Raw genomic sequence first — 27207 nt, 5'->3', positions numbered from 1 at the left:
GGGAAGAATAATTTTGGGAGTGCTAAAAGCTCAGAATGCACTGGGACTTTTTTGGAAAACCAAAGGACAACTAGGGAGCACAGTTGAGAGAGTGTCAAACCTGGAGTTAGGAAGACTCATATTTCTGAGTTCAAGTCTGACCTCAGACTCTTACTAGCTATGTCACTTGATCCTTTCTGCCTCAGTTTCCTCATCTGCAAAATGATCTGGAAAAAGAAATGGCAAACCACTCTGGTATCTTTGCCAAGAAAACCCCAAATGGGGTCATGAAGAGTTGGCCATGACTAAGCAAATGAACAAAGACACCAAAGATAGCAGGGGGCATATCTTTGTTGGAGAGAAGGATTGAAGAAGGGTTAGTACTTTTGCTTGAGATAGGTAGAATGATATTTGACACCAAAGGGAAGGCATAGCTTTTGTTTTCCACAGAGACCGATCTTTGGACTGGAAAGAATATAGAACAAAAAAAATAGCTAATAGGGATTTGATATCCAGTATAAGCAAGGAGATATTAAAAGAGCTTATTGATGAATTTAAGTTACAAGTTACCTGGCCTAAATGAACTATATTCTTGAGAACTGGAATATGTGATTGCTAATCTTTGGAAGACCATGTGTAATGGGAGAGGCTCTTTAGAACTTAAAAAGGGCAAATAATTTATTAAAAAAGAGAGGGAGAAAAGAGGACAGAGTCTTAGCCAGGCTTTAATTCCCAGTAAGGTTTTAGAAAATAATATTGAAGGGATGTTTAGAACACCTATTAAGGGGAATGTTGATCCTGAAGAGTCAGCATGGTTTCATTAAGGTCATGGCAAACTAAACTCTTCTTTTAAAAATAGTAAGAGCACCGGCTTCAGTGTCGGGATGACCTGGGGATCAAATCAGACACTTAGCACCCACCCAGAAACACCTGGCCATGTAACCTTGAGCAAGTTACTTAACCCTGATTGCTTTAAAAAAAAAAAATAGTTAACAGGCTGGAGCAAAGAAATGGTGTTGATTTAGTTTACTTAGATTTTGACAAAACAGTTGACCAAATCTGTTGTGCTTTTTTGCTTTTTTTTTTGCTTTTGGGAAGGCAGTTGGGGTTAAGTGACTTACCCAAGGTCAAACAGCTAGTAAGTGTTAAGTGTCTGAGGTCAAATTTGAACTCAGGTCCTCCTGACTCCAGGGGCAGTGCTCTGTTCACTGCGCCACCTAGCCACCCCATCTGTTGTGCTTTCTTGTGGATTATAGAAGGATACAGAGACAGAAAATTAGGGGTAGATGATAGCATAGCTAAATATCTAAATGGATCTAGAACTGGTTGAATGGACAAATCCAAAGAGCAATCATTAATAGTTCAGGGCTATCTCAGAAGGGAATCTTCAGTAGAGGGCCTCAGGAGTTTGTTTTTGATTTGGTTAACATTTTTGTCAGTGACTTGGATAAAGATATATAAATGATATGCTTATCAGATTGTCAAATGACACAGAAGTAAGAGAGTCTCAGGACTTTCAGAGTTCTTTCTTCACAATCTAAAATGTTAAAACAAAATAAATAAGATTAAGTTTAGCTAAAGTGAATTTGGGTTGAAAGAATTAACTTCAAACTTATTGACTGGACTGCAAAAGACCAGGGGGGATGGGGCAGCTAGATGGCACAGTGGATAGAATGCTGGGCCTGGAGTCAGGAAGACTCAGCTTCCTGAGTCCAAATGTGGCCTCAGACACTTACTGTGACCCTAGGCAAGTTATTTAACCCTGTTTGCCTCTGTTTTCTCATCTATAAAATGAACTAAAGAAGGAAATGGCAAACCACTCTAGTATATTTGCTAAGAAAACCCCAAATGCGGTCACAGTTGGATATGACTGACATGACTAAACAGTAATAATTTTTAAAATGCTCTGTATGAGTCATCGGTGGGTTATGATAGCCAGGAAAGTTGATGCAATCAATATGCATTATATTTGTACTGTCCAGTTCCCTGGTTAGTTTTGTGTTCAGTCTGGATACCATGTTTTAGGAAGGTCATCAACAAACTGGAGAGAGGCCAAAAGAAAGCTACTAGAATGGTAAATGGTGTTAAGATCATGCCATATGAGGGTCAGTTGAAGGAATTAAGGCTGCTCAGCCCAGAGAAGAGAAGACTTAGGGAGGAAAATAACTGTCCTTAAATAGTTTAAAGGGAATAAAAGGAAAAAGAAACCAGGGAAAAGTGTAAAAAGGAATAAGCTTGGGGCGGCTAGGTGGCGCAGTGAGTAAAGCACCAGCCCTGGAGTCAGGAGGACCCGAGTTTGATTCTGGCCTGAGACACTTAACACCCACGCAAAAAAATTAGCCGTGTAACCTTGGGCAAGTTACATAACCCTAAATGCCTTTCAAAAAAGGCAAAAAAAAAAAGGAATAAGCTTTTCAGTTTTGACAGTAGAAGCACAGGTTCTCAAAGCAGGTGGGGTACTGGAATCATTGGGGGCGGGGGATGGTAGTAGCCTCAGGTGACACAAATTTAAAAAAAACTTGAAGAGTTTTTTTAAAAATAGGTTTCCAGGGGTAGGGGTGCTGTGTAATTTCTTTTTTGAAAAAAGGGGTGGTAAGCCAAGTATGTTTTGTAACCTCTACAAGAAGTTTCTAAGAGTAGTGGGAATAATAATAGTAGAATACCTATCATGTAGTATTAGTAATATTATAGTAATAATACTAGACGGTCAGCTAGGTGACACAGTGAAGAGAATGCCAGTCTGGAGTCAGGAAGACCAGAATTGAAATCCTACCTCACACCTAGCTGTATGACCTTGGTTAAGTCACTTAACCCCTATAAAATGCTCTGGAGAAGGAAATGGCAAACCATTCCAGTATCTTTGCCATGAAAACCCCAAATAGGGTCACAAAGTGTAGCATACAACTATAACAAGTGACCACAGCAATGATGCTAAAATAATGGCAATAATAAAATAATACCATCTAACATTTCTATGTTGCTTTAAGGTTTACACAGTGGTTTGTGTATGGTTTCTCAGATGAGCCACACAACACCTTGTGATCCCCATTTTGCAGATTAGGAAATAGGTTAAGCTACTTTCCCAGAGTTATGTAGCTAGTAAGAAATGTCTTAGACAGGATTCAAGAAGTGAGTAGATGGTACAAAAAGATAAATTTAGACTTGATCTAAGGGAAAACATCCTAACCACTTGTTGAGTTCCTTCAGTCATGTCTGACCTTACATGACCCTATTTGGGGTTTTCTTGGCTAAGATACTGGAGTGGTTGGACATCTCCTTCTCCAGCTCATTTTACAGATGAGGAAACTGAGTTAAGTGACTTGCCCAGAGTCACACAGCTAGTAAGTGTCTAGGGCCAGATTTTAACTTAGGAAAGTGAGTTTTCCTGACTTTAGGCCCAGCACTATCTTACTATCTGCCTTCAAATAACTGCTAAACCTAGGAAAAGCATCAACTCTTAGGGACATACTGATTGACAGTGAAGCAGCATGGCAGTGGTTGTTATTTCCTCCATTAATGAAGACTTTGTTCCCATTCCTTAGAATGAGCTGAGTAGATGATTGAAAATTTCCAACTACCACCTACTATTATGTCTGGGTAATAGACTTCACCATCATTCTTCCTACCTTCCCCGCCAGCACTGATGAAGAATCAGGCTCATTGAGTCACATTTTCTGGTATGAGCCAACTTTGTTTCTGGCCCTTCCCACCCAGGATTGTAGCTGTGTTAATTACCGTCCTAGCACACAGTCCAAGGTCAGAACCAAAAACAAACCCTCTAACAAAAAGAGCAGTCAGAATTCAGGTCAGATTACTCGTCTTCAGGGGTAAGCACAGAGGTCAGGAGTCTTGGGTGAGGCACAGGTAGCCGACAGGAAACCAGTTCTGGAATACACAAAGTTCTCAGGTAGGGAGCAGTAAAAGGGAAGCAAGCTCCCAGCTTCAGTTTCACAAACTGTGAGGATAATGTCGCTTACTACCTGAGGGCAGAGCCCCGGAGCCCTGGAAAAGCCGCCCTAATTACTTTAGTGGTATCTTCTCCTCCCCCTGACCCTGACTGGCACCCAGAAATCCCAGAGGGTGAGTCCAGCCAGTACCTAAACAGGGATCATTTCTGCAGTGCCTCTATCTAGCAAGTGACATCCAGTCTCTGCTTGAAGATTTCTAACATACCCAGGCCAGGCCAGCCCAGCAGGGTCACATTCAACACCTCCTGAGGTAGTATATACAAACACTTGTAAAGTAAAACATTTTCAAAAGAACATCATAGAAACAGTAGCAATATTTAGTCAAATTAATAAATACTGTATACAGTCCTACCTGAAAGTATCATATAATGATGTGTTAATTGTCTGTGTGTGTGATACAACCCTCTCAAACAGACTCCCCATAACAATGATAGACCACGTCTCATTCAAATTTTACATCTTCCCCAGTCCCTAACATAGTACTTTGCATAGAGTAAATCCTTAATAAATGTTCACTGAATGAATGAGTGAACACTTTAACATGGAAGAACATGCCTTTTAATATTTAGTTACATTTGAGTTGTTAACAAAATTGTCAGGGCATTAAACAATTTTAATTCATGTCTTCCTCCCCTACCAATTAGAGTGTAAGCTCCTTGAGATCAGGGACTGTTTTTTTGTTTCTGTATTTCCATTTCCTAGTATGCATGGTGTCTCCCACAGAAATATTCTATTACTCCGACCTTAATTTTTAACCTAAGAAGAGTAGGGATTTGAAATGCTTCTAAAGGCTGTTGCTATTAACATAAAATAGTATTTCTCAAAAAAATTTTAGGATCACTTTTCAGGCAAGAAATCCTAAGGGCAATCTTGCTTATATGTTCTCACTTGGTAATGCAAACTCCATGTTTTCTGACAAATTTAAGATCATAGGCCCAAAGGTAGAAGGGACTTCAGAAACTATCTGGTCCATCCCCTCATTTTACAAATAAGGAAAGTGAGGCCATGGGAAGTTAAGTGACATATTCAAGGTCACAAAAGAACAAACCAAGAAAGAGGCAGGGTTTGGAAGGGCCCCTGCCTTCAGAGCAAGTGCTTTTTCTGGGGCAAATAACAAATACTGTATCTATTCAGAATTGAATAGATGTTTATTTCTTATGGTTGACAAATAATTTTTCTTTTGAAAAGAATCTCATTCATATATTTTGATTTTCCATCACTTTTATTTCCCTCTTATCTCCCCCCCCCACTCAGCAATCCATCTCTTGTAATAAAGTATAAAAAAAATTTAAGTTCAATAAAATTAATCAACCAAGTCTGAAATACGTGCAAATGGTTCACACACCTAACTTTCCCCTTGGTTAAGGTTGACTTTAAATAAATATTTATTATATCTTTGGTAGGTAAAGTGTTTATTATTCATCCCCCAGTACAAACTTTAAAAGAATGTTGCTCTGTTGAATATGGGTGCAGACTTGGGTTTTCAGTCTTCATTTTCATTTTGCTATAGAAACTTCATGGACAGAAGGGTTAATGATAGGGTCTCTTTATAATCCTGACCCTGGAAAAAGAGCTTGTAATTATTCTCCTCGTTGACTTACTGTGGTGGTTTCAGCCTTTTCCTTAATACACATGTTAAATTTTTGGATGTGTTATTTTACCAGTGGCCTATTAAAATCATATTACTGGCAGCTCCATGAAGGTGGCTAAAGCAGGCACTGTGGGGTGCTTAGAGCTTAGTCAGACATGGAAGACACCACGGTCATCCAGTGTATCCCAAGGCCAATAGTCTTAACTTTTGTCTTGCCATTGCACTTTGGTGGAAGAGAGAGTAAGTCTAACAACTTTGTGCAATTCTACCTCACTTAAATCCAATTCTTGCACAAGTCAGGACATCACCTCATGATGTCATTGGTTCTCTTTGAAAATGAAGGATGAACAACAATAACTGACAGCAACATTGTAGTAGTAGTTTCTTGTATTTTAAATTTTAGGGATAGTTACTGATTACAGTAAGAGCAAGTAACTTTAATGCATGATATCAGTTCCATAAAATATAGGTCCAGGTCTGTGAGATATAAGTAGATAGAGGGATTCTGGAGTTATATGCAATAGAATTATAGTTTTCTCTATAGTTATTTTAAAAAATCAGTTTTTAAAGCAAGATTTTTCATTCATATAATTTGTATGAAGATTCATCAAGAGATAATAAGCCATAGGGACGGCCAGGTGGCTCAGTGACTAAGAGCACCAGCTCCAGTGTCGGGATGACCTGGGGATCGAATCCGGGCTCAGATACTTAGCACCACACCCAGAAATAACTGGCCGTGTAACCTTGAGCAAGTTACTTAACCCCAATTGCTTTAAAAAAAAAAAATAAGAGAGATAATAAGCCTTGCTAAGTTTGAAGGGGCTCATCACCAGAAGTTGGCCTCCAACTTTACCTGCAACTTATGAAAATAGTCTCCAAAAGGCAGAAAGGATGCAATGCCTGATTGAAAGTGTCTACACCAATGAAATTAACAAAATGTGAAGTATTCAGATGTCCCCTTAATAATGGGATCCATATGGGTTACCATATGGGTTACTGTCTTGTAAAATTAGTTGACCTTCCAATGCCACCAGTTTGCTATGAAAATGTAACTTGGGTTCATGAAAGGGATTTGAATTTATCATCATTTATGATGATGTCTCAGTTAGCAAGATGTTGGAAAAATGTGGTATTGAGAGATTTTCTGTATATTGACAGTATGTCATTTCTATGAATTAATAGCAAAAAATATATAAAGTCATTATTTTAAAAACATAGTTCATTCAAAAAGTTTCTATTGAAGTTCTTATTATATAGAGTACTGTGCTAAGCACTGTGGAAAATATAAAGTTTGGACAAGACATGATCCTTGCCCTCCTGGAACTTCCTCTCTACTAGAGGAATGAGATAAAAATACAAATAACTATAAAACATGACATTAAATGATAAGTGAAATAGAGATTCAGCAGAGTGAAGTAGCATAGGAATCCAAGGGAAAATAGTTATTATATGGTTATTAATGGTTATTTACAGATTGCAGATTTTGGTTTATCAAAATGGCGGCAGATGTCTTTATCTCAGTCAAGGAGTAATGGATCTAGCCCCGAGGGTGGGACCATCATCTATATGCCACCTGAAAACTATGACCTCAGCCAGAAGTCTCGAGCCAGCATCAAACATGATATATACAGGTACAGTACGTTACTTTGGCATATAGTTAAACTCTTTAGAAGGTTATTCCCCTATTGCAAGATAAGGTAAAAAAAATTTATTGGGACTCACTGGACAAGTTATTTTTTAACTGCAGCTATATCTCACTTTTAATGCAACACAAATTCCTGAAAGTTTGTGTTAATAATCACAATCTGTTTTCCTGCTGCCTTACACTATAATATTAGAGTTGTTTTTTAAAAAAATCAATCAACAAACATTAGGTGCTTGTTATGTACCAGCTTCTGTGCTGGGTGCTGGAGATTCAAAATCACAAAATGAAATAATCCCTATTGGCTAGGAGTTTGCATTCTAATGGAAGAGAGGGAAAAATACATCTCTAAACAGATTCAGAATAAAAATAAAAAGAATTAATAAAAACAAATACAAGGCAGCTAGGAAGGAATAGCACTAACAATTAATTTTAGACAAGCCTAATGCATTCTTAAGTGGAATAGGGGAAAGGTTATTTAAAGCATTCTGGTGTAGAATGTTTTTGTGTATGTAGAAATCTCGTGATGCATAATTTGGGATTTTTGTGTAGATAGATGCCAGGCTACACCTGTGTTGTTAAAACAATAGAGAACAATACATATTACCCTATGACGCTCCAAAGAAATAGGTCCATTTGACAAGAAAAGAAGAATATGGAAAACACAGGATTCGAGAAGTTTTTCCATCTAATGTCTAATACATTTCATAGTTTTAGAGCTGAAAGAGACTTTAGATGTCATCTAATCCAATTCCTTTATTTTATAGAAGAGGAAACAACCCCAGGGGAGTAGAATGGCTTACCTAAAAAGTCATAGCCCAGTTGGGACTAAGCAGCAAACCTTCTGATGCCCAATCTGGTACTCTTTCTTTAATGTCTCTTTCAACATGTTATTTATCTTCAGGGCATCACCTTATATTCTGCCTTTAGGGCATTTCATTGCTTCCTAACCTGCAAGGGACAGATAGGTGGTGCAGTGTCCAGAGTACTGGACCCAGAGTCAGGAAGACCCATCTTCCCAAGTTCACATTCTGCCTCAGACACTAGCTGTGTGGCCCAGGACAAGTCACTTAACCTTGTTTGCCTCAGTTCCTCAATCTATAAAAATGAGAAGGAGAAGGAATGGCAAACTGCTCCAGCATCTTTGTCCAAGAAAACCCCAAATGAGATCAGGAAGAGTCCAACAGACTGAAAAAAAAAAGTGCAGTTCTGACCAAATCACCTCCCCCATTCAGTCTTCTGACTCCCCCCAGTGTCTCCCAGTTGCTCAGAGGATAAAATATGAAATCATCTGTTTAGCTTTTAATACCCTTCACAAGCACCTCCCTCCCTATCTTTCAATCTTTCCCTTTACTCCTCTGTGCTCTGGCTACAGCTGCACTGGCCTTCATGCAGTTCCGAACATACTCCATTTCGCAACTCTGTAATTTTTCATTGGCTGCCCTCCATACCTACAATGTTCTCCCTCCTCACTTTTGCTTCCTTGTTTCTCTGACTTTCTTCAAGATTCAGCTCAAATATGACTCTCTTCAAGAGACCTTTCCCAGTCCTTCTCAACTATTAGTGCCTTTCCTCTGAGACTGCCTCAGTCAATCAACAAACAGGTTCCAGGCATTGTGCTAAGTTCGGGAAATACAAAACGAGGAAAAACAAAATCCCTGCCCACAAGGTGCTTGCAACCTAATGGGGGGATAGCATGCAAACAAATACATACAGGATAAATAAGAAATAACAGGAAAGGCACTAGAATTAAGAAGGATCAGCTTGCTGTGGAAGATGGGATTTTAGTTGAGACTTATAGGAAGTTAGAAATTCAAATGGAGCTAATTGAATATTTCTTAAACTGAAAGCACTCTGGCTCTCCCTGATTGGCCAATAATAGGTCCAACCCAAGCCTCAGTTGGTCATTGTTTGGGTTTTGTTGGCTCATAGTGAGTGTAAATTGCAATTGTTTCTGTTCTGGGCAGAAACTCTGATGTTCTTCCCCTTCCAGATTGATTTTTTTTTGGGGGGGGTAGGTAAAAGAGGGGGGGTTTTGTTTGTTATTGTTGTTGTTTTGCCTCATTTCTCTTACTTATCCTTAATCACTGAATGGGTGTAGACCTGGGAAAGACTTAAGCTTAAAAAGGCCAAGGCCTCCCATTGCATCCAGGGCCATCTGAAGTTGTCCTGCTATATGTCTTGCCATTGGACCCAGATTGCTGTGGAGGAGAGAGTGAGGCTAGTGACTTTGCACAGCCCTGCCTCACTTAAATCCAATTCACTTGCAAGTCAAGACATCACTTTCCTAATGTCATTGGTACTCTTTAAAAATGGACAAAAACAAGAAAGGAAGCCAGGGAGGTCAGTAGTTGGACTGAAGGAGAAAGAGCATTACAGGCAAAGGAATCAGTCAGAGAAAATGCCCAAAGCCAAGAGATGGAGCATTTTGTTCATGAACAGCCTCCCATTTACTCTGTGTATATCTTAGTTGTTTGAACAATGATTCTTCCATTAGAATGTGAATTTCTTGAGGGCAAGGACTTTTACCTTTCTTTTAACCCCCAGAATTTAGTATTGTGCCTAGCATATAGTAAGCTCTTTAAAAATGCCTGTTGACTAACTGACTTAACTGACCCTTTTTCAACCAATACTTACTGGGAACTGATTGGTTCTTCATACCCCTGAAACTATGAGTTGAGTCTGGGGTGAATTTGAAATTAACATTGAATAACTTTGATCTAGTGTGAATTGATAACCTCAGGACTGATACAAAACTGACCATCCTCTAGAGTTGTGAGCTAGGTTAGACATCACAAGATTTTGGTCTGTCATGCTCCCTAAATTAGTCGAGGAGATTTAGAGGGAATTACCAGTGCTCTGGTGATGTCAGTAGGGATTTTCCCTGTAAATTCCTATAGTACACCCCCCCCAACAAACACATATGCATATAAATACTCCAAGAAAGTGCAGTATTTAATATTTTCCCAAGACAATAAACTCCATATGTATCTAGGGCTCAATAAGGGGAAAACCCCAGGCTCCATGAGGGAAAACCCCAGGATATGTAATCTCAGCTGTCCTATAACAACCTCTTATCTTGGGTATTCATAGCCATTTCCACCTTCGTTGTTGTCAGAACCATGACAACAGATGTGAACATCATACCTGACCTCCTTAGATATGCATACCTCCCTAGTTTATCTTGGCCTAAGCTTGGAAAGATCCCTTAGTTCAGTCGAAACGAGGATGATGAACCTTGCCCAACTTAATGAAGTGTGTGCTCAGATAACTGCCGTTCATACCATCTCTAGGCCCACATTTGAAGCTTTTCTTGATATAGCATTTGGTGGAACACCTACAATCCAGTAACACAGCCTTTGAGAACCCAGAATCGCATTCATGCCACAGCAGAATATCAGACTAAGCGAAGTGAAGGGAGTGGAAAGCAAAGCAAATTACAAAAGCTTAGAAATATCCTCATTTACAGAACTCAATCCTTATTCTGACATAACTAAAGTCTAGCCGTGTGCTGGCCTCTCTGGCACAATTTACAGGATACCCAGGCCTCATTCCTATTCTTTGCCTCAACTCTGGGTTGGATTATCAAGGCTCTTAGTTTCAATCCAGGTTGACATTGCTGCCCTGTTTGGTAGGTTTCTTAATTTCTTCTAAAACTTGCTTCTGTGTCAAAGCCTGCACCCCATAAGACCTTCCACTTCATCCTATCAAATGTAACACATTTCACAAAACTTAAAGCACTATATGAGTGCTAGCTATCATTATCAACATTATTATTAACATTACTATTATTATTATCCAGATGTTTCTAGTCTGAGGGATACTACTACTTTTGGAATCATTTGCAGGGTGGAAATTACTGATATGCCAATTGTAATAGGTCCTTTAATTCCCGAGTTACCAGCTAGATTCTTTCTGGTTCCTTATTCATATACCATACCTAATCAATATTTCCTAATCCAGGTGAGTGATACTTCCAGAATGCTTTAAGGTTTGCAATAGGAAAAATACTTTATATAGAGAATGTCTATAAAAGACAATTTCCACCAAAAGTAAGTGGTGGGCTATTCTTCCACAGTCCCCACTATGGATTCACAGTTAATTAGGAATTTGTAAATGATGAAGGTGTAATTTCAAAAGTGAACCATACTCACATAGCTGAAATCTACCAAGACTTAGCCAGCTTTATAAAAAAATCCCTTGAGGAAACACCAAAAAGAGGTGTTAGGTAGTATTTGGATTCCCTAATTTTCTCTGATTCTGAGAATGAAAAGCATCTTGTTCAATATTAAAAAAAAAAAGATCAAGGTGTCAGACTGTAAAACTGTTTTAGTTTTGCCTAAATAATGAAATCTTCATATTTGAAGGTACCTGGTCAGATTTTCTAGTTCTTGAAATATGACTACTCAGACTAATCTAGAATGATTAATATCTGCCCAATCTTTAAAGATCTCCTAACAATAAAGATTTACAACATACCTAATTCAACTAATTCAACTTAGCAAAAGCAAAGCAAATTTTCCTCCCTTAACAAAAAAAAAAATCAAACATTAGCCACCTTGGCCTCTTTGGACTTTTCACCATTGTACCTCTTTTAATAAAAGACAGTGTTGCAGTTTAAACTGCCCACACAAAAGCTGTTGGGGTTTTATGATGTGTTGTGGTGGAACCATCTCAAAGAATTCATAGTTGGACCACCTCTAATACAAGTATAGGCATTTATTGAAATTGATGCCTGTCATGGAGTGGGCTAAGTTCCAAGAGGAACCAGCAACTTCAGAGAAAGCAAGATAGATTTTTATAGGGTAAAGATGCAATTACATAACAGAAATTATGAACCTTAAAAAAGGCAGGAGGGGTTTGTTAAGGGATTAGGTAATGGAAGAGGGGTCCCAGCCACAGTGATGTAGAAAAACCCATTTGGGGGGGTATATATGTATGATAAGAATAATTATAATAAGCCTCTCTATGTCATAAGTTCTCTCTAGGTCGGTTCTTTACTATTACTGGGCAGGTGCCTACTTAGGGAAAGTCCCTTTTATTGTTTTAGGGTCCACATCCTGCTTGGGCATCCTGGTGATGCTGCTTTCTGATTGGCTGGCTATTGTGGTCCTGTCTGGGACTAGATGGATATGGTTGTGGTTGAGTACATGGACCCACCTGCTGTTTCTGTTAGAAATATGAGGAATGGGTCTGGGGGCAGTAGCTAGCTAGAGGCAGTGGCTGGGATCCTGTCACATGGACATGCCTGCTGTTCTGGGAAAAATATGAGTTCATGCATACACCTGTTGTTCCAGTAAGCAGCGAGGCATATATGTAGAGGTCAGTTTGGTTTTGTTTTTTTTTTTGGGGGGGGGCCTGGTGTTCAGTGGGACCTATAATGAAGTTAGAATATTGAATATAGAATTCTATCAACAGCAATATGGTCAGCATCTAAAGTCTGTTACTTCTGGTATGTAAATTGAGTTTATAAAATGTTCCAATATGTTTCTCCCTTAAACAGCTTTGCTATTATTATGTGGGAGGTGTTGTCCAGAAAACAGCCATTTGAAGGTAAGTAAGCTTGGTCAGTTTTCCCATCTTACTCTACTTAAAGACCTGTTGAATGGTCATATGTACCACCAACTAAAAATAATCTTAATCTGAATGTACCTAATATTTAATAAAGTATACTAATTGAGGTTCCATTTATAGTGGAGTAGAAATAATACACTGGATCAGGAATCAGGAAATTGGGCAGGAGAGTGCTGGTAAATGTTTAACAGATGGATCACTGAAAATGTACAAACATTATACATTATTAACATTTTCTCCATCACTTTCTTAAGTCTAGACAATCAAGAAAAAACTCAAGCACTGATTTGTAATGCAGTATAACAGTTGGCTCCTGAGAGCCAGTACAAGGTGACTTGAGCACACACCTGTTTAGACTACCAGTTTTGTGCCTAGGGAACTGTGGGAACCTAGAAAAGTCCATTTGAAAAGAAAAGAAAAGATTTTTCCAGATGGTTGTTTTGGGAGGGGTATTTTTTCCACTTAGCATTTGAGATTTTTGATAACCATTTATGAAATTTTAAGGCTTGTTCATTTTAATTTGGTTAGTTTTGATCACATTGATTGCATCAGGTCGTAATTAATGTCTAACAAATGTGTGATGTCTGTTTTGACAGAATTTATGAACCCCTTGCAAATAATGTATAGCGTATCAAAGGGAAATCGACCTGACACTGAGAGAGAAAGTTTGCCACTTGACATACCACATCGAGCTCAGATGATTTCCTTAATTGAAAGTGGATGGGCACAAAATCCAGATGAAAGACCATCTTTTTTAAGTGAGTTTATTCATTTAATCTTGAGTCACTTAGATTCTCCGAAATCACCAAAATACTGTAATTGTGATATTCCAAGAAGTCTCTTACTCTGGTAAAGTCATGAAAGTGAGAATGATTAGCACCAAATTTTCTTAACTCTTTTTTTGTTATCTCAAATTATAACCTGTTTTGAAGCTTTTGTCTAAATTTTAAAAGATACATATATTGGATTGAACTTAAAATTTAGATGGAAATATACAACAAGGAACAGATGTTCCATGTGCAAAAGTTAGCATTCCAGAGAGAGCTGAATAACTATCTCAAGGGAAAATAGAAATATAGAAACATCCCAAATAAGCAGCCAGTCATCTTAAAGGAGTTTTAATTATTTTTTATGAGAATTGCAGGTGAATTGAATGAAAAAGTAAACGTATTGGAGGTTTTTGTTGAAGAGAAAGTTCAAGCATAGTTTCTTAATTTTGGATATATTTTAATCTGGACATAACTGCTTTAAAACTTTTTAAACAAATGAAAACCCCATTATAAAAGATCATACTGATTCTGTAACTAGAGTTGGCTATGAAAATAGCAAGGTACATCAGATAGTAATGCATTTGTTTTATATCATTGCATGTTCTTCAAGGAGCACCATCATCAAACTATAGTGAGAAACATTTAATTTTCTTTGAATTTTGTCATATATTTAAACTCCATTCATTTAGAATTTACTTTCATTGGACATAGGCTGGGCTAAAATTTCCCTTTTTTGACAGATCTCTTATTCACAAGCAGTACATATTGAAACTGTAAACATGGCTATGTTTAAATTTCTGGAGGGTGTTTAAAATGTCTAAGAGAAAAGGCAGACTTTCCAAATACCTTCAGGAACTCTGATTATTCCATTTATTATTGCTGTGCTAGTTAAATATCATTCACATGGTTTCACTAAAGCAAGTCTAAGAATAAAGTTAGACAATACTTTGTGTACTTAAAAGTAATAAAATTGAATTTCCTCAAATATTCCATAAATCAAATTGCACTTTCCCTAATTACTATAATTTAGGGCAAAAATTCTTAACCTCCATGGAAAGCTTTCAGGTGGTCTTTGAACTTGGATGTAGAGAAAAAATTACCTCTTTATTTCCATTACTTTTGGTTTCTTTTGTCATCCTATGTATTTTATTTTATGCATTTAAAAGCATTATTTTGAAACAGGCTCCATAGGCTTACCAAAGGGGACAAACACACCCGCGCTCACACACACATACACACACACAGGATAAGAACCTCTAATATGATTTAAAGGGCATGTATATGTGCAGCAAAGACTATATATGTGTGCTCCTGAGCATCTTTTTCTGAGTAACTTAATTTTATTGGAACCTTACAAGTTTTTATCACTAACCTTTGTTATGGAATTTTATTTTAAACAAAAAATAGAGAAGCTTGAACTTGAAGTTTATGGTTATCTCTTCTAAGGAGACAACTCTTCATTCTTAGTGTACAGTAACTATAATTTGATCCATTTACAAAAGAGCACTATAAAATCTCTACCTTTTGAAACTGTGAATGGAAATAAAAGGGAGACAGATTCTGAATTAATATGAGAAAGAAATTCCTATTAGTTCCCTCAAATTCTCTCATAAGATACTGGGTTCTGATCTTTGGAGTTATTCCAAGAAGAGTCATTCCAGTAACATCCAAAAACAATTATTTATTCGGGGAAGACTGTTTAAGTTCTTTCCCAATTCTGTGACTTGATAAAAAAAATTTCTTAAAAGTAGATAAGAGGGGGGCAGCCAGGTAGCAGGAGACCTGGGATTGGTTCCGGCCTCAGAAACTTAACACCCACACAAAATAATTGGCCATGTAACCTTGAGCAAGTTACTTAACCCCAATTGCTTAGGGGCAGTCAGGTAACTCAGTGAGTAAGAGTGCCGGCCCCATCGTTGGGAGACCTGGGATTGGTTCCAGCCTCAGATACTCGGCACCTACACAAAAATAACTGGCCATGTAACCTTGAGCAAGTTACTTAACCCCAATTGCTTAAAAGAAAAAAAGTAGATAAGAGAGTTCAGATCATTTAAGTTAAAAATAGAATTTAATTGTAATCTGTATTGAATTTACTATTTTGTGTTTATGTTAGCTTTTATGAACTAACAGCTGAACATGTGAATTTCTTTTTTTATTTAGAATGTTTAATAGAACTTGAACCAGTTATGAGAACCTTTGAAGACATTAGCATTCTTGAAGCTGTCCTTCAGCTAAAGAAAAATAAGGTAAGTAGGATCTGCGTTAAATATTAGCTATTAGGGGCAGCTAGGTGGTGCAGCACCAGCCCTGGAGTCAGGAGACCCAGAGTTCAAATGTGGCCTCAAACACTTGACACAATTACTAGCTTTGTGACCTTGGGTAAGTCACTTAACCCCAATTGCCTTGCCTTCCCCTCCAAAAAAAATTAGCTGTTAATCACTGTGCTTCAAACCTTAGATTAAGGAGTTCAGCTTCTCCAAAAGATCTTTCAGCTCTTCCTACCTTGGTCCTTTCTGCTAACTCAGGAGGAAAATATTTTAGCAGCGGAAAGAGGGGTAGATTTGGGACCAGAAGACTTGCATTCAAATCCTGGCTCCGACATTTACTACTTTATAACCTGGGCAACTTCACTGTGCCTTGTTTTCTTCAGCTGTAAAGTGAAAGGGTTAGATTCTGCCCTTTTTAAGTCTAAATCTATTTGTTTTGTTTTGTACATTTGTTTATGAGGATGGGGAGTTTCTATATGTATAAAGCCAGACCTGAGCAGAGGAGACAGCAGCTCCCAGAGTATATCATCATACCTTTCTCACTTTACAACTAAATAGATATTAAATAAGTTTGTTTTCCCCTCCCTTAAGTCTACCTTTCTGCTCTACCAAATTCTGGAGACTCTGACCACTTTTCCCCACAGGTCTTTTATTAAAGCAAAGCAAGTCAGGGGTGGCTAGGTGGTGCAGTGAATAGAGCATGGGCCCTGGAGTCAGGAGGACCTGAGTTCAAATTCATCCTCAGACACTTAACACTAGCCGTGTGACCTTGGGCAAGTCACTTGACTCCAATTGCCCTGCCTTCCCCCCTGCAAAAAAAAAAAGTATAGAATATAATACTTTGACAGGCATGGCTCATAATCCCCACTACTGGGGATTTTTTCAAAATAGATTGTATACTTAGGACTCCCTAATGCTTTGGGAGTATTTTGATATGTTTACCATTTTAATAATATTTTATATTTACATAGTGCTTTTAACTTTTTCTAAGTGTTACAATATCAGTTATTTTATTTTATCCTCATAATTACCCTGTAGAACAGAATAGGGCATATGTTGCTATTGTTCAGTCATTCAGTCATGTCCACCTCTTAATGATCACATGGACCAAAGCATGCCAATACTATCCATGTGGTTTTCTTGGCAAAGATAGTGGAATGGTTTGCCATTTCCTTTTCAAGTTGATTAAGGCAAACAGGCTAAGTGACTTGCCCAAGGTCACACAGCTGGTTGGTATCTGAGCTGATTTGAACTCAAGTCTTCCTGATTTCTGGCCCAGCACTCTATCCACAGAACCACTTAAGTGAAAATGAAGCACAGAGCCAAGAAGAGATCTAGTTAATAAGAAAGCCAGAAATAAAACTCAGGTTTCTTGACTAGTTGACATTTTTGTCTCCTACAGAATTTTTTGGGGAAAAAATCATTCTTGCTGACTTGTTCTGCTTGCAAATTTTAAGTTCTTTTAAATCTCTTCTAACTTTAAGCACTATGTACTTTCTAAAGCTAATTTTTCCTGTTTCTTTAATGGCAAAAATTGAGATTCTTCACTCCTCCCAAAAATATATCCCTTGGTAATTCACTGTATTTTCTCTCGTTAATTAGGTAATTCATGATTCTGTTTGAATTTGCCACAGTTGACTAGGAATATTATGTGTATATTAAATTGATATGTTAATTTAAAAAAACTTTTTTGGCATCAGAATTATTTAGCTGAATTTTATAAGCACCAGAATAACAATGACAGAGATAGGTCTGAAAGTTTAATAAACTAATTGGTTAAAGGAAAATTCACTGATTTTTTTTAACCCAAAAGTGTACAGTATTTTACATAAAGTTTACCCAAAAAGTATCTTGAATTTTCTCTTCATTGTCATTCAAAATGATCAAAGCAAAAAGTTAAAATGAATTTAATTTAGGTGGGGGTTTTTTTTGCTTTTTTTTTTTTCTTTTTGGAGGAGGGAAGGCAGGGCAGTTGGGGTTAAGTGACTTGCCCATGGTCAGACAGCTAGTAAGTGTTGAGTGTCTGAGGCCAAATTTGAACTCAGGTCCTCCTGATTCCAGGGCTGGTGCTCCAGTCACTATACCACCCTTTACCACATTTACGTTTTAAATAGACCTTTTTACCTTTCTATAATTTCATAGTCATCTCTAACTAAAAGTACAAATCTGTTTTCTTCTGTTACAGAATAATTCGAGTATCATTCCCTTATGTTCTAAGAAGACAATGGAATGTCCTCTCGACACACTTGTAAATCATGGTCCACAGGAGGTAAAATATTCCTTTCTATATTCTCAGGTCTGAAAGGCACCAAAAAAGACATAGTCTTTCTCTGTGATTTTACAGGTTAAGGAACTAAGACAGGAAGGGGTGACTTGAATTGTCCGAGTTCATAGAGCTAGCCATTGGCAGAGTTTGGATTACAACTGGGGTCTTCAGACTACAAAACTAGTGATGCTTCTGTAACACCAATTTCCTTCTGTTGTTTTAGTTCTGATACCCATTGTTAGCCAGGATGCAGATGAGAATGACTATGGTGATTCAGAAAGTGAGCACTTATGATTATCACCTTATTTTGCTGCATTATCTAGAAGAATATAAATATCTTTCTGTTAGATGCCAAGGAGAATTTTCATTACAAGAAATTGACTTAATGGTGCCAAGAATACAAGATCCAACTATGATAATTATTTGCTGCCTGTAAAAAAATATTAATTTGATAAAACAAAAACACTCTTCTCCAAGAAGTTGTCTCCTTTGCATACTTTAAAATCATAAAAGACTCTTTGAAAGATGTAACCACAGAGAGCTATTTCAAACCCCTCTGATTATTAACATGAAGCAAAACATAAAACAAGAACATGTGGTCTTGCCAAAAGTGTACATTGACATGGAAGATGTTCAGTTTTTTGTTTAGTCTTTTTTCAATCATGTCCAACTCTTTATGATCCAGTTTGGGGACTTCTTGGCAAAGATACTGAGGTGGTTTGTCATTTCCTTCTCCAGCTCATTTTACAGATGAGGAAACTGAGTCAAACAAGATTACGTGATTTGCCCAGGGTCATGTAGCTAGTAAATGTATTAGGTGAGATTTGAACTCAGGTCCTTCTAACTCCAGAGTCAATACTCTATCCACTGTGGCTCTAGGATATTCAGTAGAGGTTCTAAAGGGAAGAGGGATTCCCTCCAACTCTTAAGGTCCTCCAGAGGTTTCAGTTTGTAGGGAATGTTGTGGTGATTGCATCAAGTTCTAAAATATTGCAGAGAAAATGAGAACCATAATCACTCAGAAGAGTTTGACTTGATTGTCCACATAGAAAAAAAAAACATTGGTTAAAGAATGCCTGTTGTCTAGACCAAAAATGTCGAACACATGGTATGGCCCAGGGCTGGGGCCTCATTAAAATATAACAGGGAAAAAATATAGCCAGGAATTCTTTAACAAAATAAGTAAAAATATGATAGAATGTAGATAAAGTTAATATGTGGTCATCTAAGTCAATATTCAATCCACAGGAATCCTTATGTATAATTTTGTCATATCTCATTCCTGTTTGAGTTTGATACCACTGGTGGTGTAGACTACAATATGGCACTTGATGAACGGCCCATAGATCTATCAGTACATATATCTTGGACAGGCACTGCAGATGAGTAGTGACTTGGGACCACAAATGAACGGGTGGTAGAGAATAGTTTTTCCAGTCTTGTTACACCATATTCCTCCACAATGTACTCTAACATCCAGTAACACTGGTGTGCTTTCTATTTCTCACATAAGATATTCCATCTATCAATTCTGGACATCTCCCCCACGCCTGAAAATTCCTCCTTATCTCTGCTTCCTGGATTCCCTAGCTTTCTTCAAGTCAAAGCTAAATGCCTGCCTCCTACAAGAAGCCTCTCAGCCCTCCTTAATCTTAGTGCCTTCATTCTGTTGATTATGCCCAATTTGTCACATACTTACATAAAGCTTTCTTGTAGTTGTTTGCCTCTTGTCTTCTCTATCATACTCCGAACTCCTTGAGAGCACAGACTGTTTTTTTGCTTTTCTTTGTATGTGCAATGATTAGCACGGTGTCCGGAATACAGTAGGTATTTAAGGTATTTAATAATACTTACTGAATGACTGTTTGGTTTGCATTTAGAAAATTGTACAGGTCTTTTAAGAACCCTAAGCTTCTCCTTCAGTCAATCAATAAGCATTCCTTAAGCTCTTACTAGATCAGGCATTGGCCTAATAAACACTGGGACAAAAATACAAGTCTTTGCCCTTAAAAAGCTTATAATCTGTTCTTAAGAGAGAGAACCATGGCCTTTGAGGCACCTTCCTACTATAGATCCATGATCCTAAGTGTGAGTGTGTATACACACACATACACACAAACACACACATTTATAAAAGAAGACAGCAAAGAAGGTTTTTTTGAAAAGAAGTCATTGAGGACAGATCTTGTGATATTTAAACTGAGTTTTGAAGGAAACTAGTCATCTTAAGGCATGGGGGATGAGGAAGGAAGTACATTTCAGGCATAGGTGACAGTCATTGTGAAAGTAGAGAAATGGGAGATGGCATATCACATGTGAGAAAGACTAAGAAGGACATTGTGACTAGACTATAGAGTGCATAAAGCATAATAATAGATAATAAGCCTGGAAAGATAGACTGGAGCCAGGTTCTTTAGGGCTTTAAATGTCAAACATAGAAGTGTGTATTTTATCCAAGAGGTAATGGGAAGGGTCTGGAGTGTACTGAGCAGGGAAATGACATGGTACAGTAGAGTGCTAGACCTGAAGTCAGAAAGACCTGAGTTCAAATTTGGCCTGAGACATTTAGTAGCTGTGTGACCCTGGGCACATCACTTAACCTCTGTCCGCCTCAGTTTCCTCATCTATAAAATGGGGATAATAACAGCACCTACCTTGCAGAGTTGTTAGGAGAATCAAATGAGATCATATTTTTAAAGTACTTTACAAACCTTAAATCTTTATATAAAATGCCACTTATTAGCCACTGTGCTTTAAGAAAATCACTGACAGGATTTAAGAAGGGAAAGGTGCGGCAGAGAAACCAACTAGGAGGCTATGGTAATAGTCCAGATGAGACATGATGAGGACCTGAATGAGGGTAGTAACTATGAAAGGGGAGAGAAGGGGGAAGATACAAGAGCTATGGAGGCAGATTGAACATGTGGGGTGAGGGAGAGTGAAGAGGTGAGAATAACCCCTAAGGTTACAAGCCTACATGACTAGGACAGTAGTACCCTTGAGAGAAATGGGGGAAGTTAAGAAATGGATTTAAAGGTAAAGATAATTAATTCCATTTGAATTTTGAGATTTCTCCAAGGCATCCAGTTCAGAATGGCAGAGACACTTTTGGTGCTATGGAAGTAGAATATAGGAGAGAGACCTAGAGCTAGAGAAATACATGCGTACACACACACATAGATATAAATATAGGTATAGGTGTGTCATTTGTTAAGTAAGTGCCACTGTGCTAATCTCTGGGGATACAAAGAACAGCAAAAACAAAAACAAAAAAAACAGTCCCTGTTCTCAAGGAGCTCACAGTCTAATGGGGGAGTTAACATGAAAATAACTATGTACAGACATGGGGTTTAGAGGTGTGTGTGTATACATATACATGTGAATGTATATTTCTGTGTGAATATATATATATATCTATATATATATTTGGTTCATGAGAAGTTAGAGATAGAACAATATATGTTTGTATATGGCATAGAATATGTGTGTGCACACATACACATATACTATATGTGTGTATATATGTATATATTCACACATACATAAACTACACACACACACACACACATATAAACAAACATAAGCAGCAGCTCCTGCTCACACATCTGTCTCAGTTGATTGTTCCATCTGTCTCTAATTTTAACTTCTCATGAGCCAGATCCACAGATAGTTAGCTCTAGGGATAAAACTTAACATGCAATTGTATTTCTTTTCTTTCTTTTTCCAGAGAAATAAAAGTGGGCAAGAGGCTCAGGGATTAAAACATGATTGACAGGAGAAGAAAGGGAGGTAATGAAGGTAGACAGCTAAGGAGAGATACAATAATTTGGTTGGGGTCAAGTGAGTAGATTTTTTTAAGGATAGGTAGACCTGAGTGTATTTGTAGGCAACAGGGAAGCTGCCAGTAGATAGATACCAAAGTTGAGGGGCCAGGGGGAATGATTTGGGGAACAGGCTATTGCAGGAGAGGGGAGAGGCTGAGATTAAGGATTATAGATAGAGAAATCTGTTTTAGCAAGGAATATGGCCATCTCTTCATCCTAGATTGAGGCAAAGGAAGAAAGGCTGGAGATGGGTTAGTTTGGGGATTAAAAAAATAAAAGGAGGGGTGGCTGGTGCAGTGAATAGAGCACCAGCCCTGTAGTCAGGAGGACCTGAGTTCAAATCTGACCTCAGACACTTAACACTTGCTAGCCCTGTGACCTTGGGCAAGTCACTTAACCCCAACTGCCCGCCAAAAAGCAAAAAAAAAGATAAAAGGAAAAGGAGGAGTTCATAATGAATGGCCTCAGTTTTCTCAGTAAATTATTTCTCCTTCAATAAAAGCCCAACTGGAAGAGATAGGTGTTACAGTGAATAGAGCAATGGCCCTGGAGTCAGGAGGACCTGAGTTCAAATTTGGCCTTAGATACTTGACACACTTACTAGCTGTGACCTTGGGCAAGTCACTTAACCCCAATTGCCTTGCCTTCCCCCCTCCAAAATAAAAGCCCAGTTTTTAATCATCAGTTTTCTTCCAGTGATTATCACTTCAAATTACTGAATACCACACTCTACAAAGAATTAAAGTTGTAGGTCACCCAAAGGGCAATGAGCAGGTACATTGGAAGACATCAGTAGGCTGCAGCATTGTATCAGTGAAGAATTTCACACAAAAATTACTTAAAGTTGTCATCCAAGTGATATAAACCAGAAAGGGAAATGAGCAAGTCATATAGCAACAGATAGTGATAACTGATCAACAGCCTGCACACTCTAGTGGTATCCACAAAATGTCAAGAGATGTAGAGGAAGATTTCCCAGAACATCGGGTGATCCTCCATGAATAACTTATGGAAGACCTATGTATTGTATAGTCACATAGGGTGAGAAGGTAATATGTTTTTGTAGCGTCACCATGATATTCACAGTGCCTACAGCAGTTACAAATATGCCAATGTAATTCTCAATCACAAAATATAACAGATTCTCCACATGGAAGATAGAACAAAACATTTATTCAGACACCAGAAAGCCGAATCCCAACACCAGAAAGCCAAATCCATTATAGCAACAAAGAAATCTGTACACAATAACAATGCAGGGGGCAATACAATCCCCAAGCCTTCCCCCTGCTAGGGCCTTCCCACAAACACAGCTCACTGCCTGATTTCTCTCTGTCTCTCTCTCTCTCCCTCATCTCTAACTGCTCTGACCAACTTCCTCTCAGCTCTCCTCCACCCTTCCTGCTCCTCCCACCACAGGCTTCATGTGACTCAAACTCACATATCTTAGGCTTCCATGTGACTTAAGCAGGTCACATGGGCCTATTAAAGGATGGGAAAGATCTTCCATTTACATTACCATTACAGTTTTACACTGTTGGAGATTGCTTACATTCATGAGATCACAAATCCATCAAAGTAATCAAGTTATCCTTGGGACAGTCAGTGAATTCATCACTAATTTTAGTTTTATTATTTTAATCTTAAGGAAGACATTTTATTGATTACCTTTCTATAAATTCTTTTTAAATTTCTTCTTTAAATTGTCTTTATTAACAAGTATTCATTTTGTCTCCCACCTAACACCCCTTCCACCAAATAGAAAAGAGAGAAAAACCCTTTTAACAAATGTACATAGTCAAGCAGAACAAATTCCCATATTGATCCTGTATAAATGGTATGTCTCATTGTGCCCCTGAATTCATCACCTCCTCTCTATTAAGAGGTAGGATGCATGCTTCATCATTCGTCCTCTAGAATCATGGTTGATCAGAGTTCTCAAGACTTACAAAGTTTGTCCTACAGTGTTATAAATGTAGTATAAATTGGTCTGGCTTTGCTCATGCATTGATTCATACAAGTTTTCCAAGGTTTCTCAGAAATCATCCTCTTCATCATTTTTTAGGGCACAATAATATTTCATTTCATTCATATGCAGTAATTTTCTCAGGCACTTCCCCAGTGGTAGGTATGCCCTTAATTTCCAGGTGTTTTTTTTACCACCACAGAAAGAACTGCAATAAAAAATGTTTATACAAATGGGTCCATTTCCTCTTTTTTTAAAACTCTTTAGGGTATAGGCCTAGTGGTATCATTGAATCAAAGGAACTGCACAGTTTAGTGATGCTGGGGCCATAGATCGAAATGTTTTCCAGAGTTGGCCTCTGTCAGCTACTAAAAAGGATCATAACAGCTTATGCTTCACCATTACTCAAAACTGTACAGCTTCCAAGATCATGAACTCTCAAGTCCCCTTCTCTTATAACAGGGTTGGGGAACCTGTGGCCTTCTAGGTCCTCAAGTGTAGCCCCTTGACTGAATCCAAACTTTACAGAACAAATCCCCTTAATAAGAGGATTTATTTTATAAAACTTGGACTCAGTCAAAAGGCCACACCTGAGGACCTAGAAGGTCACATGTGGCATGACTTCGAGGCAACGCTTCCCCGCCCGTCTTATAACAATATTCTGTTTTTCCTCCTCTCCCTCCCACTCCCCTACTCCTCCTGAACCTGCTGTTCATTCTTACCATGAACCTCTTGTCATTAAAAACTTAACTGTTATCCCAGTGTATCACCCCTGTTCTGAATTTTTTTCCATGGATCATCAAGCATAAGCTCCTTTGTGTCCTGTCCTCTGTATTTTCACGCAGCCTTTGCTTCAGTCTGAGAATGAGGTAGCTCTCCTCCTTGTAAAGGGCAGGCTCCATCTGTAGGAGCTTTATCCTAACCTTTCTTGTCCTCTTCAGAAATTTGTCCTGTTCATTGTCCCCTTCTTACATTTTCAGTCTACAAAGTTCTCAGGTCTCTACTCTCCAGAAAAACAAACATTTTCCCTTGACCTTGACATTACATTAAGATATCATGATCTCCCTTTGAGTGCCAAGTGTCTAAAATAAAAAGCAATATACAATCACTTCCTCTACTTCTTCACCACCTATCTATCCATCCATTCTTCAGCTCCTTATAATTTGTATTCCTGTCCCATCACTACTGAAACAGCTCTTTATAGCATCCTCAATGACCTTCAGCTGCTAAGTCCAAACACTTTTATTCCTCAGGCTTCATCCTCCGTGGCCTTTCTGTGGCATGAGAATTACTACTGACCCCTATCTCTTTCTGGATAATATATTCTCTTTTTTTCTTGGCTTCCATAACATTGTTTTTCCCTGTTTCTCCTCCCTATCTCTTCACTCCTTCATCTCCTTTTCTGGTTCCTCCTACTCCTCTCTTCAAGCTTAGTCCTGAGCTTTATTTTCTTGCCTTTCGATATTCTATCCCTAGGTGATCTCACATTTGTGCTAATGGCTTCCAAATCTGCATATCTTTCCTCCTCAGTCCCATCTCTCTAATTGCCTCCCAGTCAGCTCTACCTGCCAACACCTTAAATTTGACATGTGCCAGAATGAACTCATCTTCTTTAAATATCCCTCCACTCTCAACTTTGCATTTCTACTTACAGCATTGCTATCCTCCTAGTGACTCAGTCTTAAAGCTTTGGAGTCACATCAGATATTTTCCCTAATGACCCACAGCCAATTAATTACAAAACCCTGTAGATCCTACTTATACACTATTTCTCATATCTGTCGTCTTTTTTGTACCCTAATCACTTCCCCTTGGACTATTGTAATAGCAGCCTTCCTCTTCTTAATTTCTGTGTTCCAGTCCATTCTTCACACAACTGTCAAGCCAACCTTCCCAGTGCACAGGTCTGATCATGAATTTAATTAAAAACCACAACAACAACCTCCAGTGGCTACTTATAGCCTATCAGATAAAACATAAACTCCTTGCTTTGGCATTTAAGACTCTGCACATTTAACCCTAACCTACCTTACCCTTCTGTAATCCAGTCAACTTGGACTACTCTCCATTCTTGTCTTGTTGTCTTCTATTTTCCACCTTTGCCCAGACTGTCCTTCATGCATGGAATATGTTTCTCTGCTCATTTTTACTTACTAAAATCCTCTTTTCTTGATGATTTAACTTGGATTCCAGATCTTCCAATAAAAAGCCTTCTTTAGACCTCTCAGAAGAAATTACTCTTTCCATCTTTAAATTTTCCTGGTGCTTTAGAAAAGATTTCTTTGTCTGAATCATTCTCACTTGTATGTATATGAGTGCTCACCCACATATAACATTCCATATTATGTGTACTTACTTATGAACGTTCCATAACCTCCAAGTGAAAAATATAGTTCCTTTGAGGGCCAAGACTGCCATCACTCATCTTTTTATCTCTAGTGCCCACCACAGTACTTTGCACATAGTAAGTTAAGCATTTAAATGGTTTCTGTTGAATTTAATTAAATATCAATGCCTTATAGTTTCTGTGTAAGAGTATAAGATATGAATAACTGATTCATTCCAAGTGCACATTTCATGAAACTGTATTTCCTTTTGGATGGTAAAACTTCAGTGTGAACAGATTAAGTTACTCTCTGTAAACCAATACCCAGGATCACCACTTTCAGACATCTTATCCAATGTTCTATCCAATTTTAAAAAGCTCTTCAACATTCATAAGGAATGATGGGGGAAGAGGCAGAATCCCTTATGAGATATTCTCATTGCCATCACAGCCTAGATCTTATGGATAATAGAACTAAGTATTTAACTTACGTTAAGTATTTCATATCTTTACTTGCTTTTCTGTTCATTTTTTTTAATTGTGCAAATTTATGGTAACGGAGAATTGTCTGGAGTAAAGATAGGTTAAAGATCTTGCTCCCATACAGCTGGTAAAAGTCAGAGGCAGGACTCAATTGAGCTTAGGTGTTCCTAACTCCAAGGGCAGTGTCCTATCCACTATGCAACACTGTCCATCTAAGATTATAGTATAAGTTCCACATATAGTCAAAACCCTAGGTCCAGAACAAAAAATAGATAAATAATAGTGCTTTAATTAAATTTCATTTGAAAAGCAAACTTAAGGCTTCAGGTACTTTAGGAGCTACACTATTAAATTTCTTTGAAAAAAAAATACTATTTGATTTACTTCTTTCTCATTTTAGGAATCATGTGGAGCACAGTTTACTATAAGAAATGTTCCTGAAATAGCAAGGTCCGTATCGACCACTCAAGACAACCTCTTTTCTCCTGGTGTGTAAGCTTGTCACTCAGTATTAATTTGAAAGTTTTCCTTTTTTCTCTTAAAATTCAACA

The 27207-nt window shown here is 38.0% G+C and overlaps 1 protein-coding gene across 3 annotated transcripts in view; it reads left to right on the top strand.

Moving 5' to 3' along the window:
* RIPK2 (receptor interacting serine/threonine kinase 2) overlaps positions 1–27207 on the top strand; it is a 56058-nt gene that overhangs the window by 22340 nt on the left and 6511 nt on the right. For all 3 annotated transcript variants that reach the window (XM_069086687.1, XM_069086689.1, XM_069086688.1), the window contains exons 4-9: positions 7012–7169; positions 12684–12733; positions 13351–13512; positions 15685–15770; positions 17977–18060; positions 27057–27144. In XM_069086687.1, the coding sequence (XP_068942788.1) occupies positions 7012–7169; positions 12684–12733; positions 13351–13512; positions 15685–15770; positions 17977–18060; positions 27057–27144 (628 nt within the window). The remainder of the gene's footprint in view (positions 1–7011; positions 7170–12683; positions 12734–13350; positions 13513–15684; positions 15771–17976; positions 18061–27056; positions 27145–27207) is intronic.

The sequence above is a fragment of the Petaurus breviceps genome, unplaced genomic scaffold (assembly GCF_028583685.1).
Source record: "Petaurus breviceps papuanus isolate PSGF00001 unplaced genomic scaffold, PetGlider_PUasm1.0 179, whole genome shotgun sequence".
Taxonomy (NCBI): Eukaryota; Metazoa; Chordata; class Mammalia; order Diprotodontia; family Petauridae; genus Petaurus; species Petaurus breviceps.
Note: the sequence above shows the minus strand (reverse complement) of the source record. Positions and strands in the feature narration are given on the sequence as shown.